The sequence below is a fragment of the Primulina tabacum genome, chromosome 5 (assembly GCF_025594145.1).
Source record: "Primulina tabacum isolate GXHZ01 chromosome 5, ASM2559414v2, whole genome shotgun sequence".
Lineage (NCBI taxonomy): Eukaryota > Viridiplantae > Streptophyta > Magnoliopsida > Lamiales > Gesneriaceae > Primulina > Primulina tabacum.
The window spans coordinates 40,920,743-40,937,276 of NC_134554.1; the positions used below are offsets into that span (position 1 = coordinate 40,920,743).

Genomic DNA, 16,534 nt, shown 5'->3' on the forward strand with positions numbered 1-16,534 from the left:
GCTAGTCCTACGGGGACATCAATTTTTACAGGAGTATTCTCTGCATGTATATATGACTTTGTCACATTCTTTGTATTAACAAAAGCATCGGGCTCTCGACCATAAGCAAGTTGTAAGGGTGAGTATTGGTTATAATTAGTTGGCCTTATACGAATCAATGATGCAGTATGTAAAATGGCATGGCCCCACACAGATGATGGAAGTTTGGTTCTCATCAGTAATGGTCTAGCAATTAATTGCAAACGCTTAATAAATGACTCTGCTAAGCCATTTTGTGTATGAACATGGGCAACTGAATGCTCAACTGAAATCCCTATTGACATACAATAGTCAATAAATGTCTGCGATTTAAATTGAGGAGCATTATCAAGACGAATTGTCTTGATTGAGTGATCTGGGAATTGAGCTCGTAATTTAATAATTTGCGCAAGTAATCTAGCGAAAGCTATATTTCGAGTTGAAAGAAAACTAACATGTGACCATCTAGTATACGCATCAATCAATACCATGAAGTATCGAAATGGTCCACATGGTGGGTGTATAGGCCCACAAATATCCCCATGAATTCTCTCCAATAAGGTTGGGATTTCAACATCAATCTTTGTAGGGGAAGGTCTTATAATCAGTTTGCCTTGTGAACAAGCTACACATGGATAATCATTGTGTAAAAGAATCTTTTGGTTCTTTAGAGGGTGTCCACGTGAGTTAATTATTATTCTGCGCATCATTGTTGTCCCAGGGTGACCAAGTCGATCATGCCATAATTTGAAGCTCTGTTGGTCAACAACTTCTAGTTTGTGACAATGTGTGCTTCGACTTATTTTATTGTTGTAAAATACATTCCAGAAAGGAGTGCACATAATTTTTCTTTTATCTGCTTCTGGCCAGATATAATAAATGTTATGCAAAGGTATTCGAAATTTTTTTCATTTAATGTTTCAATATGGTATCCATTTCGGCGGATATCTTTAAAGCTAAGCAAATTTATACTGGATTTGCTCGCATATAGGGCATTTTCAATATATAGGCTTGTATTATTTGGTAAAATGATTTTTGCCTTTCCATAACCTTTAATAATTTTTGATGCACCCGATATTGTTGTAACATTATTTTCAGATAATGTTAACTCCAAAAAATATCTTTTATTTTGAAGAATGATATGTGTTGTACCATTATCCACTAAGCATTCATCCTGACATTTCATCGTTAATCTAAAATAAAAATATAATTCAATAAGCTAAATATGATAAATAATGTGTAAGACTTTCAAATGAAATATTTTATTGAATAATGAAAATATTTATTGAATAACAAAATAAACCTCCACAACAAAACTTAAACATGAACTGAACATCAAAATAAAAACGGGATCAAAATAACCTAATAAACAATAGAAATTCAAAGTAGGAACAAGACCAATGAAAGTAATTACTTATTATTTTTTAACACACCACCAGCAATCAAATTATCTATATTTTCATCTGGATTAACAAAGAAATCAGAGACGTCCAAGTGAGTTATATCAATTGGATCATAATTGTCCACAAAATTTATCCCCATTTTCCATTTTCTTTGATTGATTTTTGGTATAGATCCACAAGATGTTTTGCCGTACGACAGGTACGAGACCAATGCCCTTCTATTCCACATCTATAGCATTTTTCTTCATAAACTTTGGAATTCTTCTCCTTTGCTTCTTCATTATTGGAATTCCACTGCTGGTGGCTTGTTTTATGTTTATTTCCATTTTGTTGCTGATGGTATCTTCTTTGGCCACGCCCACGCCCACAACCACGCCCACGTTGACTTTCATTGTTATGATTTTGAGTGGAATTAGCATTCGCTTCAGGAAATGCAATTTCATATTCTTCAGGAAATGTAGTTCCATTTGTTTCAGGAAATGATGTGGATCCAGTTGGGCGCATTTGGTGATTTTTCATGAGCAGCTCATTGTTTTGTTCAGCAACTAGTAAGCATGAGTTGAGTTCAGAGTACCTTTGAAATCCACGTTCACGATATTGCTGCTGCAGGAGCACGTTTGATGCATGAAAAGTGGAGAATGTTTTTTCTAACATGTCTTGATCAGTGACTTTCTCTCCACAAAGTATCAGTGTGGAACTAGTCTTGAGTAATGCAGAGTTATAGTCACTTACGGACTTAAAATCTTGTAACCGTAGGTGCATCCATTCATATCGGGCTCTAGGGAGAACTACACTTCGTTGGTGGTCAAATCTTTCTTTTATATTTTTCCAAAGTTCTCGTGGCTCTTTCACAGTGAGATATTCGACTTTCAACTCATCATTGAGGTGATGACGAAGAAAAATAAGTGCCTTTGCACGGTCCTGTTGGGACATTTCATTTTCTTCTTTTATTGTATCTCCTAAATTCATATAGATAAGGTGGACCTCGGCATCCAAAATCCATGATAAATAATTTTTTTCAGTCAAGTCAAGTGCTTCAAATTCAAGTTTGATGATGTTCGCCATTGCAACTTTAAAAAAATTATATAATTAGAATTATGACATAAATAGAGTAAAATTGCATTATCATTATTGAAAATATATATTATAACAAATTATGCACATGTTACCACTTTTACTATGCAATTTTGAAATTTTGTTATTCTATTTGTTAAACTAACATCGATGCATATAAATAATGAGTTATTTTATCTAACCATTATCTAGTCTTCATTTGTGCATAAAAAAATATGTATAAATGAACATGATATCATTTAGTCTATCAAATTTGGTGTACATTGAGATGTGCTCAATTAATAATTTATGTATCTATTTCAAATTGCACTAATTACAAATTGCAGCATTATAAACTAAAGAAAAAATAATACTCTTTTATGCACAATTATTATAAATATGTAAAACAAATATAACAAAATTCTGCCCAACTTCGTAAACAAGCCATATATTTCTTGAATCAAAACAACAATACATTTATAATCAATTTTCTTCAAGAATATTGTCGAAACATATGATAGTTATCTAAATTCTTCAGGAATATGATAACGTTATATTTTATATCAATATTATTCATATATATTGATAAATCTTTATGATTTTTAGATCAAGATTCTTTGAGAATATTGATAAATCTTATTCATCTATATTTTATTCATAGATCTATCAATATTTTCAACATGAAGTCGTGTTGTACTACTTAAGGAGCATCAACATAAAATTAAAAGTTGTGCTTCTTCAAGAGAATTCATACAAGAATAAGAATAAATTATTTATAAATTTTACCTTGAATAGCACTCGTACTGATAACGTGTTGTGAATGGTAGAGAATATAGAGAAGAGAGAATGATTTCGAGTACTTTATTCATCATTTGAGACCTCTATTTATAGAGTAGATTTACAGAATTTGAATAATTAATAATATCAATAATCATCTACAATATCTTTTCTATAATAAAAATAACATTTTGGTGTAATATAGATGCATTGTTGCTGAATATCCCATGAAATTAGGTAATAATTTCCTCATATGTCAACGTACCTCATATATTTTTTTCTAAATATATTTATTTTTTCATTTCATTTGTGTACCTAATCAATATAAGTTAATAATTTCTAAATTCTAATCAAGAGCTCATATTATAAAATGTAAAAATGTAAAATTATGGAATCTACAATGGTGTTCAAACCAATGTATTTGAATACCAATATGATCTTAATATAAATGTGAGTGAGTGTTCACTCATGTAGTCATGTTTCTACATCAAGTGAACGTTCAAACGTTTGAACGCCTATATTCCTTTCAAAAAAATTATAAGCCCTATCAAGCATGTGAAAATATGCGCCAGACGCAAAGTATTTGGAGTGTGTTTCCACACACTTTAAAAGGGTGTGGGAATCCAACCTTCCTGTTAGAGTGCAATAATTGTTGTCAGAATAATTGAACAGTTGTGCTTGAGTTGTTGTATGATTTAAAAGATTTGAATTGCACATTTAACATCATCTATAAGCTTTGGTAAAGCAGCAAGCACTGGCTCCTACAATTAATGTTAGAGCCAATGTCACCAATTCGATTCTCATTTATTACAAGAAGTTCAATTATTGGATGAAGATTTTTGAAGTGCAATAATTGTCTCTGCTGTGACAGTGATCGAACCTTAACGCTTGAGTTGTTGTAAATTTTAAAATATTCGAGTTACACTGTTACCATCAGCTACAAAATTTGGTCGGTAAACGCTCGGTCTTACAAAAAAACGTAAATTTAAAAATTTATTAAAAAAGCGTAATACAATAAAATCCTTGAATTAGTATTTTATATATTTCATAATGTTTAATTATTATGTTCTTTTTAATTATATGCAGTTGCGATTTTTTTTCTTATTTATACTCCTTCATTACAAATTGATAACAAAATTTAAATTTTAAATAAATTACACTCGTAAAATATTATGAAATAATAAAAATAAGTAGAAATTTTAAAAATAGTATTATTACTTATTTTAAATAGTAAACATTTAAATGATATATTTATTTAATATAAATAAGAATAAAGATAAATGAATGGATAATGAGATCTACAAACAATAAATGTTGACGTTAAAATCAATTTGAGAAAATAAATGTGTTAATATAATGTGTATGTGGTACATGGATCTCGTGTTTTTCAGGGTATAACACCCTCCACTCTGGATGGCTCTTATACACTTTATATGTCACGATTTTTGGAAATCGCGGAGACTCGTGATTTTTGAAGTAGGTATGACGTAATCTGACGTCACCTTCTCAAAGATCAAGGTTGAAGTCTATATAAAGATGTTTGGGCAAATAATTTTTTGATCTTGTAATTTTTTTTCCACTTTTCATCATGTTAATAATAAATTTGTATTTTTATTCATGTAACTTGTATTTTTTTTCATTTTTGCTCTTTTTACGTTGAATTTTCATTTTAAATATTGTAACTTGTATGTTTTCTCATTTTTTGTCTTTTTTATCTGAGTCCATCGTCTCTGCCAGTCAAAAAGATCAAAAATGATAAACGATGCACGACGCGAATATGCCCGGTGTATGATGTAATATATCAATATCCCTTTTATCCATAAATTCCCATTTGCACAAAGATAATGTATCTGGTAGAGATAAGTATCTGCCGGAAACATGCATGCGTGAGGCGAAAGCAAAAGAATGAGGTGTTTTGGCCAAGTACTCACAATCATTATCGATCGTTCGCATGGTTTCCACCATCTCCAATATTGTGGTATTAATTTACGTCGTTTTTCAACATGATATCGACGTGGCGTTAACAAATTTTAACTAGACACGTAAGAACAAATCAACACTTCTGCGGAAAAAATTAAAATTGACAAAAATTTAAAAAAAAATACACTACTTAGATGGAAATTCGGTGCATAGAGATCATAATCATTAAAACAAACAAACAAACAAACAGACGTATATGTAAGGGAATTTTATCTTGTTTATCTTCGAATTCCGAGCAACTAACTAGCTCATCCGGCGTGGAGGAGCCTTATTTCTCCGTTTAAGCGTTTTAATTAAGCTCCATCACATTTTCACATGTACAATTAATTTCTGTTTAAGTGCAAACATGGTCGAGATCACGACATTTTTGGGACAATAATTTATGTAATTACGAGATAACAAAAATGAAGTAAGAAATATTATGATCAGTAATGGTAATTTTGGGCTTCCAAGAAAGGTAGAGGTTATCACACGATAATAATAATATTTGAGAAATGATTTTTTGGGTTCATTAATTTATTTAATTTTGGGTTTTGTTTTTTAAAGTTTTCAAAATTTTGTTTTGATATATTCACTTTTAATTTTCGGATACTTTGGTTCAATTGATGATGTGGTTTTTGTACATTAACAAGTCGTCAATTTTTGTTGTCACATCATTATTTTTCAATGAAATGTCAATATTTTTTGATATCATATCAGTAATTTGATTAAAATAACGAAAAATAAAAAATTAGTATACTAAAACTCAAAATTAAATAAATTGGTTAACAATAAACTCTCTCTAATATAATATAAATTATATGCGTCACCATTTGTAGATTGGATGCGTGATTTCCTTGAATGGGGTTGATTTGAATCCATGATTAAGACGGACAAATGTATTGGAAAGACCGGGAATTGTCAAATCATGTTTTAAAATTATAATATTATTACATTTTTTTTAAATCTAGGATTTTAATTTTTTCTACCCACAATTTCCATGTAAAAAAAACCCACAATTTACAATATTAAATAAATCTAAAATAAAAATATTGTATAACTTTTACCTTAAATTGTGTCTATATTTATAGAAGCTTGCTCACTGTTTAATAGCGTGGAGGAAAATGGTCATAATCCATCCTATAAATCGATCTATATATTTACATTTTTTGTTTTTAAATTGGTCAGAAAAATTGATTTTAGTTCAAACAATTGTTTTCCTTTTGTTAATTTAGTTTAAATTTCATCATAATATTGACACTGGGATGAATATTATTGATATTGTTGAAATGCAAGTCTGCCCAACTAGAATTAGGAACTCTGGTAAGAAAACCATATACGCAACAAGCTAAGAGAATTTAGTAATTAAATTTTGACATGTTATAGGCTTATAGCATCTATTCGGCATAATAATTGTCTTTGTTGGGTAACGTAATCGAAACATGATGCTTAAGCTGCAATACAATTTAAAAGATTTGAGTTGTATCATTACTGATATACTTTGGTAAAGCGATAAGCATTCGGTCCTACAATTGGTATCAGAGTCAATGTCAATGGCTCGATTCATGTTGATTTCAATTAGTGCAATTATTAGTTGGAAGATTGTTGGATGAAATAATTTTTACTGATTGGTATAACAATATAAACGTGATGTTTGAGTTGTTGTAACTTATATGATTTAAAATATTTGAGTTCCACAGTCACCAAAAACTATAAACTATAATTTTGATAAAACGGCACACGTTGGATTTTATAACGAAAAGATTATATATATATCAATTCTAATTTTTTGCTCTTATTGTAGTCATCCAATTTAATTAAAAAATAAAAATTATACATACATATATATATACACTTACGCATATATATATTATATATATTAATTATCCAGCCATCCTATCAATGTGGCCATTCATGGATAGTAGGGATATACATCAGAATTTTTTATTTTTTATTTTTGTCCCCACAAAGAAATATGGAATATAACAACTGTTACAAGGTCAACTTGATTCAATAATCATTTGGAATGATTTACTCAACAGGATTGGCCAATAAACTATTTTATTTCCTAAAAATAATTCAGGGCAAAAATTACTTCATCATATTATAATTAGGTGTTCTTGATAAATTAATTTTGATAATAAATTACAGTTGAAGAAGCATAATCATCTCCCGTTGTAGGAGAGGTCAGGGTTTGAGCCAAGGTAAATCTTTTAATACAAGAGTATGTCTTTCATGAGACGATCTTACGAATTTTTATTCGTGAGATCGGTCAACACTGCTCACTTTTACAATAAAATATAATATTTTTAACATATGATCCAGATATGGGTCAACACTGCTCATATGGATGACCATGATATTTTTATTCGTGAGATCGGTCAACATTGCACATATGGGTGACCCTGATAAAATATTATTTTCATAAAATTGATAGGTGAGACGTGTTTGGTTTGATAAGTTTCTCTATGTAATTATCAAAAAAATTTGATAAAAAATAAATTATACTTGTTGATAATGATAATCAACATTCCTAACTTGAAGAACAAGTCTCAATTATAAAATTCAACTAGTCTTGGATTAGGTGATATAAAAGAAAAAAATTATTTAATAATATCTTAAGTTCAAGTCTTATCGATGGTGTATACATGTTAACGTAAAGAGCTTTTCTGAACATCAATACGATGTTCGTTATGTTTTATAGCAATCGAAATATGATGCTGAAGTTTTTTTACAATTTAAAAGATTTGAGTTATGCTGTTATCATCAGCTATAATTTTTGGTAAAGTAGTAAGCGCTCGATCCTAAAATTTTTATTAATGATGTAAGAAAATTTAGTAAATTATGTTGATTTATGCTTTAAACATTTAGGTTTAAAATAATTGAACTGTGGGTCTTTTAAATAATTTTATAACAAAAATAATTTGTGTGGTTACTTTAAATAGACCACACGAGGAGTGTGTATATCTTGAGATGATGCGATAAAATCTTTATTTATTCTTTATTTTAAGTTAAAATTTGAATTTCATTGGTTGAGAATCAGATTATATTAAAATATTATATGAACTTTTTGAATAATTATATAAAAAAATTTATCCACGCTTTCATTTGCATTTTCTCGTTTCCTTTTGGTTTTGTTAGTTTCAATTTGCTTTTGAATTTAAACTATAGGAAAGGTACACGATTTAATTTTGTTTCATCTACATATGGAAACAAGTAAACTATCCATTTTTATTTGAGTATGTCTCTTGTGAGACGATCTCAAGAATCTTTATCTGTGAGACGGATCAACTCTACCGATATTCACAATAAAAAGTAATACTCTTAGCATAAAAGGTAAGTATTTTTTCATGGACGACCAAAATAAGAGATCCGACTCACAAAATATGACTTGTGAGACCGTCTCATACAAATTTTTGTCTTTTTATTTTTCTTAATTTTATTTTTTAAAAAATATTCTTACATTTATTAGGTTAAATGGAAAACAAATTAATATAAAAAAAATTTAAAATAAAGAAAGTAAAGCCCAAAACAACCCATAATGTGAGATATGGGCTGGGCACTTGTTTGTAATTAAATTATTAATTAATTCGATAGCCATAAGTCATATTATTCTTTTTATTATTATTAAAGTTTTTTTTTAAAAAAATATTCAATATAAACTACCATCTCTTAAATCAGCGAGGACTTTATATATAATTTTAAATGGGATTTAAATAATTAAAATTCTTACTGATTTTTAAAAATTAAAGCCTAGGATTGGTTTCAGAGGATATATTTGCATTACTTTCTTCATGAGCCTCCTGGGATTTATATAATGGATAAGTCTTTCGTGAAACGATCTCACAAAATTATGTCCGAAGGAATTCAAGTTCTCTTACAATCAACCTTGATTTCAACACAAGTAGAATATTTTAAGTGGAATGTATTTTTTTTAATACTTTCACAATATTTATCTTAATGTTATGTTAAGTTTAAATGTATGATCAATTGCATGAAGATAGTTTTCAACAAATGTTTTGGTGATGTCTTGGTCTTGTTTGTGACTTTGTCTGGTAAGGTAAAACTAGACACTTATGATCCAGTATGGGGAGTTAAGCCAGACATTCATGATCTAACTTGGGGAATTAAGCTGGATACTCATGATTTAGTCTGCGAAGTTAAGCCAGATATTTTGATTCAGTCTGAGGAGTTAAGCTATATATTTGATGTTTATTGTTTTTTATTGTTTTAGATCTACTTGTGAATAACTTTTAATGATATGATTTAGTAATATATAAAATATTAGCATTTAAAAAATTCATATAAACTAAATAAAAGACTTAATTTAATCTGATATTGTCTTTTAAAATTTTAAAGTAGAATAATGTTTTTTAACCTCAAACTCAAATTTTGTATATTTTTTACTACGAATAATAATAATAATAATAATAATAATAATAATAATCAAATTCTGCCAACTCTTCTGTCCTTTCAACTCCTTTTTCCTAATATTATATGCGGCGAGGCAACTTGATTCCATCTGTCCACGTGGCATCACCTTGTTGGCTGATTCCCAACAGCAGATCATTTCTTTATTCCCATTATTTACAGCATTTTACTGTTTATTATTATTATGAAGCAAAAGTCTGAGGATTCCATTCCCCCAATTTCGATTTTGCGAGATTAAATCCGCCATTGTTTTCTCCAAGTTTTCGCGAAAGGATGGATGATCTTCATCTGGAGTCATTTGATGGGAATGGCTGGTGTGATTTGATCGATTACAGCAACCTCCTGGACGAAGTCGCAGCCGCGGATCTTTGTTGGAGCAGCCCTCAGATTCAGGTGCAAAGGTGGGTAATTTGTTGTGTTCATCGGATCCGTTCGTGTTGTTTCTTTTATTGGATTTGAGGAGCTTCTGATTAGTTTATGTTCAATTATCAGTGTGATGGTTGTGGTTATTTTCCAGATATTTATGTTATTTACGAGGGGATTTCTAATTCCGGGATGAACCAGAGCGTTAAGTTCCCAATTTTAGAAAATTTATGGTTTATTTTCTTGAGGGTGCGGGGGGACCATTCTGCATGCCTTGCTGATCTGAGCTCGGATTATTGTTCAAAGGTTTAAAAATGAAGGTTTTTTGTTTTTTTATTGTTTTTTATTGGTCTAATAGATCGAAGGTTAGATTTAAGGCAATATGACAGGAAGTGAATTTTTCAAAAGTTATAGTTCAATTCTGGGGAAGCTTTGAATTTGAATTAAGTTATAGAGAATTGATTAGATCTCGGGCATATTACTTCTATCTTAGGTATCAAAACCAATTAAATGGAGGAATGTTTTTGGCACACCGCAACTAAGAGGGCTAAAATGGTTTTGGCCCCAAATAATAGAGAGAAGAAAATTAATTGACCTGAAATAGAGGTGTTACAAAACCATGTGATGACCTTGTGGTTTTTAGTCCTATCCCAACATTCAAGTCGTTCTATAGACTTGCTGTCGATTCATCTTTCTCTTGTGCAGGTTTAAAAATATGCCAGTAATAATATGCTAAAGTTTTCTTCTAGCAAAAAAACTCTCCATACCTTGAACTAACATACTGTGATTTGATCCAGTCTAGATGCTGGTAATTAAATTCTAATGATCGATTTTTTCCATCTTATGCTTGAATGTTGAAGAAGCATGTTCATATTACGTTTGACCGAAACAGACAAAGCAAAGATATCGCTTTAAATGAAAATAATGATAGAAGAGAGGTACTTGAACAAAACAGGGAGATTCAGAAAGGCTCGGATCTCATATTATGAACAAAAAATTGTATATCTGAAAGTTACTAAAGGAAGTCTATTATTATACAATACAGTTGAGATCTAGAATCCCAATGATTACATAAATACAACCCCGATGATTATGCTTACGAGTTTTTTGTTGGCTTTATTGTTATTTAACTTTAAATTGTAGGTGAAGACAAATCTTGCAAATGTTGGTCTTGATATGGTTGATTATTTTGTTGCAGTTCTGCTGTGGCAACTGATGTTTGTAGTGGTGGGAGTTATTCTCAAGTTAGTGAGTGTCCAAGAAAGAGGTGATTATGAGTAGCTTGTTTCTATTTTGAGTGCGGCTTGTGTTATTCTGTTTCATGTGTTGAGAAGGCTGACTGAATTTCAAAAAAAAAAAAAAGGGCTGGTTGATGACCTTTTATGCATATTCTTTTCATTATATATATTTAACAAAGTTCACTGGATAATTATTTTTTAAAAAGGATACGTTGATTTATAAATTTTAGATGTTTTTAGTCCCTGACATTAAAACTAACGGAAAAGGGTATATGTACTGCATGTGCCCAATATCTTCCCAATTTAGCTAATATTTAAACATGATAATTAAATCTGTTTGTTCATATTGTTCAGAGCCAAAATCATTCGGTCTCTATTGTTTGGGACTAAAAATATTTTTGTCCTTTCTTTGTTGCTTTTTCACGATGAATTAGCATTGGCGAACAAAAACATTTAAAATTGATTAGAGACTTTTTTTATCACGTCGCAAACAAGAGAGACCAAAATGATTTCGACCCCATACAATATGAACGAAAAAAGTAATTATCCCAAAATCCACGTAATCCAAGTTGAGTAGAAATCAACTCAGTTCTGCAGATTTGAAATATAATCTCTTCTCCATGTATATCGAATAATTTGATCTTGTTTTACAGATATCGGCAGAAGCTTCCACTTTATTGAAATATAAACCTAGAGTGAAATATTTTAATGTGCGAAAACATCACATAGTATTTGTTGAGTTGATTTATTCATGGATTTATTTGATTTATTTTATGTGATGGAACTCGTGCATTGGATTGATAAATGAAAAGTAAAAAGGAACATAGGTTACTTATTTTTTGATTAGGTGATTTTTCAATTATCTGGGTGTTGTACTGCTGTGCAGGGGACGCACCGAACCATGCGGTGGTGGAGAAACTAAAGCATGCCGTGAGAAAATTAGGAGAGAAAAATTGAATGATAGGTAAAATTACTATCCATAAGAACTTTTCCTATTGCTATTTAATTTGTTTCGTTAAATGATGATGATGTGTGTGTGCCACCATGTTTACCTCTTATTGAAAAATAATAATTATCTTCCGTGACAGTCCTTTAATTTAAATAGAGTTAATTGAAAGAAAATGAGAATATTCCCGATAATAACTTATACATGTCGTTGATCCTGCAGGTTCGTGGAGTTATCTGCTATATTGGAACCTGGAAGACCCGTGAAAACAGACAAATTAGCCATTCTTGGTGATACTATAAGAATTCTTGGCCAGCTAAAAACTGAATCCCAAGAGAACAGTGAGATGAATGAAAAGCTTTTGGAAGAAATCAAAACCTTGAAGGTTAGCTAGAGATGATAATTGTGTTGAATACTGACCATGAACTTGAATTTTGATTCCCTTAATTGTCTTCAAATGCTTAGAAAAACATTTTTATAGAAAGCCTGTCCTCGAAAATTTGGTAGTGTAGGCTATTGAAGCATTGAAAATGCTTTACTTTATAGAAAAAGAATGCCCATTATGCATATTTTATACATATTGATCGAAATTATTAAACACTTTCTTCATCTCAATCTGTAGGGTAAATTACGTATGGGGTATAGACCTATGTTATACTTAGAAATCAATGAGGCGAAACCCCATTTTGTTTTTAAATCGATAGTTGAAACCTAGCTGCATTTTTTATAATACACGTATTTTTCAAATGGCTATGCATGAAATATACTGAAATTAGAATTTTCATGCCAAAAGTATCGTTGTATCTTTATAGAAAAATCTTAAACATATTTATTTTCGTCCTCGTTCCAATCATTTGGAACTTTTGAGATGCTATAAAATACGGGGGAAATAAATATATTTATGTTTTTATTTATATTTAGAGTTATTTCAACTTTTGAAATTTTAGTTTTGGTGTAATTTCATGAATAAGCATATGCACAGCACAGATCCCGCAAAAAATTGTCAATATGGGGTTCAAACTATCAATTCGAAAACACAAATGGTTTTAGGTTGTTGATTTTTCGTAGGTTTAGCCTCTTCAACACTGCATGGGATTAAAGCAATTTATCCGAGTCTATCATTGTGATCATGTGGATGTAAAGGGTATATTTATGTCTTTTTGAGCCCTGTGATCTCATTTCTGTTTTTGAGCAGGCTGAGAAAAATGAACTTCGTGAAGAGAAACTTGTGCTCAAGGCTGATAAAGAAAGGATCGAGCAGCAGTTGAAAAGCATGGCTGTCCCATCTACCGGTTTCATACCTCCACATCCACCACTTTATCAGGCTCCGGCAAACAAAATGCCAATGTTTCCAGGATACAGCTTCGTCCCAATGTGGCATTATTTACCACCCAGTACACGCGACACGTCTCAAGATTCTACACTCCGGCCTCCTGCTGCTTGATACTTGCAGAAGTTGCTTATAGTATGAAATATATCTCTCATCGTCGCCACAATTGGGGAATTATATTCTCTTCATGCTTGTAAATATCATCTACTTGCGAAGCTGGTTTTTCTTCTTTAACTAGTCTTATTAATCTGCTATTTGTTTAGAAAATTTAAGCGTTGGCTATATATCAAGATTTGGGAAATGGATGGCATTTTTGGGATCCTGCCTTCGAATCATTTTATTTTATCACTTCTCCTTTTCTTTTCCACGGCGTTTCGATGGCCGATTTCAAGGCGAAACATTTGATGTGGAAATGGTGTTTCATGTTTTCTGAATTCTGTGTACATAAATATTTTGCTTGTTGACAACTTTTTCAACATGAAGTGGTGTATAAATATGCACGCATACACTTAATTGTGTTTCCTACCATCCTACTTGGCTCGAAGCCTCGTTACGTCGGAGACCTGAAATATGAAGCAAAACTCTTACCCAACTCGAGCTCGTTATGAAGCTATATCGAACCATAAACAGATGGTTCAAACTCCTCTAATTTCTTGATTATATTCAAACTATTTCAAGAATCATTCATCCCATCTCCTCTTCTTTCATCGAAGAAAATAAACATCTTTCGGATCGACCTCGCTTTTCGTAGTTTTGAAAGCAATCTGTTCAGAATCTCTCTTTTCATAATTTTTTGGAAACAAACAATCCAAAATTTGGCCTCAAATAATCAACCATATCTCAATCTTCTATGAAGACAATGAAAAAAGGTTGTGCATACGTATCCGCAACGGAGTCATTAGTCATGCTGTTTGTTTGTAACGCAGGTAAGAAATCGTGGCCGGAACTGGTGGGAGTGTACGGGCAGGCGGCTGTGGCCATCGTCGAGGGAGAGACTAAGGATGTGAAAGCCATCATAGTGGAAGAAGGGAGCTTCGTGTCTACTGATTTTCGTTGCGACTGGGTTCGTGTTTTTGTTAATGAGGAAGGCATTGTCACTCAGGTGCCTAAACTTGGATGAAACTATTATGTTGGTGTGAATTTTTAATGTTTTCATGATTTCATCTTGCAAAATAATTCTAAGTGTTTTTTTTAGCAAAAACAGTCAACTTCTGTCTTTTGAATCTCTCGTAATAAAAAATCGAAACCTTTCACCCTTTTTTTGTCTATTTCTTGGAAGAAGCAACTTTTCTGGAACCCTTGAGGATAAATCCGGTTGATTACATCCTACATGTAGGGGCACAGAATCAAGGGCTCAAATTTAGCCACACATACATGGGGTCCACTAATTTTTTTAAAATCATATATGTGTGTGAATCTTGTTCATCCAAACCATGTGGGAGCAGTGCCCCCACATATAGCATCGGAAGCTACCGATAAATCCACCGCGAGTTTGAATTTCCCATTTACCTAGACAATGTAATATAGATATCTTTATTTCTATTAATTAAATTCAGTCTTAATTTTTTAAGTTTTCAACGAGTAATATAATTCTTAAATAAATAAATTCTATTAGTTTGACGACCAAGGCACGCCATTACATTTTTTCTTGATCTTTTACTTAAAGTCAATTAATAATCTTTTGTCAAATATTCGGGGACATTACGGGTTCAGCCCTTGTTTTCGCAAAATTGACTTTTGAGTTGTTCTGCCGGATGGATCGTTCAAGATCTTAGAGAAAGATCAACCACAAATTCTAGAACTGAAACCGTCAATTTTAGAATGCGGTCAGACCAATAAATTGATGAAATTTTAACTTAAATGACAAATATATTGAAAAAATTTACGCAACATTCTCGGTATCGATCTCTCTGTAACAGTACATATTAATGAGTTGTAAATTCTTTTAACTTTTCATAATCAATACATGTGAAAAAATTTATATCGATGATATATAGATTGTCAAACAGTTGCATAAGATTTCTTATCCAAATATTCATTTTTGACACTGTAAGGCTCGAGATTTATTAATCTTCATTGATGTGATATTCGGAAGATATGAGTAGGCATGACATGTAATGAGAAGCACTAAATGAGATTATGAAGTGGTGCATAAAGACTAGACCGCACCTGCGCTACGAATAATACCGCACCCGCGGTTGATGGACAGAGAGTTGAAGATTATTTACAGAAGTGACACCGCACCCGCGGTGAAGAAGTACCGCACCCGCGGTGCATGGCCAGTAGGGTATGAAAGTGCTACTGGAGATTGAGCGCACCCGCGGTGCTAGACAGACCGCACCCGCGGTGTTGTACCAGTAGGGTCAGCGCACCCGCGTTAAAAGACAGAGCGCACCCGCGTTAAAAGACAGAGCGCACCCGCGGTCGAAGCTTTCGGAAAAGTTGATGTATATCAATACATGGAGCGCACCCGCGGCACAAAGGTGAGGGCACCCGCGGTGCGACGTGCAGTATGAAGGTTTAGCCATTTGTTTGACATGCAATTGAGATATATATATATGTATTGATTCTCACGATTTCAGCAGAAGTAATCGTGGATTTTCCTTCAACAAATTTCTTAAAGCTTTTCATATCTTCAAATAGTGATTTTGAGATATCCGTGTATCAGAAGTCGAATATGAACGCAGTATCGTACTCCTCTCGCTACGAGCTATACAAGGACGTAAGTTTTATTAAGTTTTGAGATGATTTGGAAACATGATATTGTTCGAATTGAATATGAATCAGATATGATGTTTCTGCTACAGTAGACATTGTATAACTGAAGTCAGATTAAAGAATAGACTGTTTATGAAATTGTTATGAATTTCAGAGTTGATTTAGTTAAGATTCTATATCAGAGTTGTGTTATTATTCAGATTATGAGTTGTACTGATACTGGTTATGAATTCTGGTATTATATCTGTGATGTTGAGATAGACGGGGTGATCGTGACTGTATTGCTATGCCGTCGAAA

The 16,534-nt window shown here is 31.8% G+C and overlaps 1 protein-coding gene across 1 annotated transcript; it reads left to right on the plus strand.

The window, feature by feature from the left end:
* The first annotated feature begins 9,804 nt into the window (after positions 1-9,804).
* Positions 9,805-14,038, plus strand: LOC142547691 (transcription factor bHLH104-like). Its single transcript, XM_075656084.1, has 5 exons — positions 9,805-10,042; positions 11,203-11,271; positions 12,129-12,206; positions 12,411-12,573; positions 13,384-14,038. Exons 1-5 carry the CDS (start codon positions 9,915-9,917, stop codon positions 13,630-13,632), a joined length of 687 nt encoding a protein of 228 aa, XP_075512199.1. The 5' UTR covers positions 9,805-9,914; the 3' UTR covers positions 13,633-14,038.
* The last annotated feature ends 2,496 nt before the right edge of the window (positions 14,039-16,534 follow it).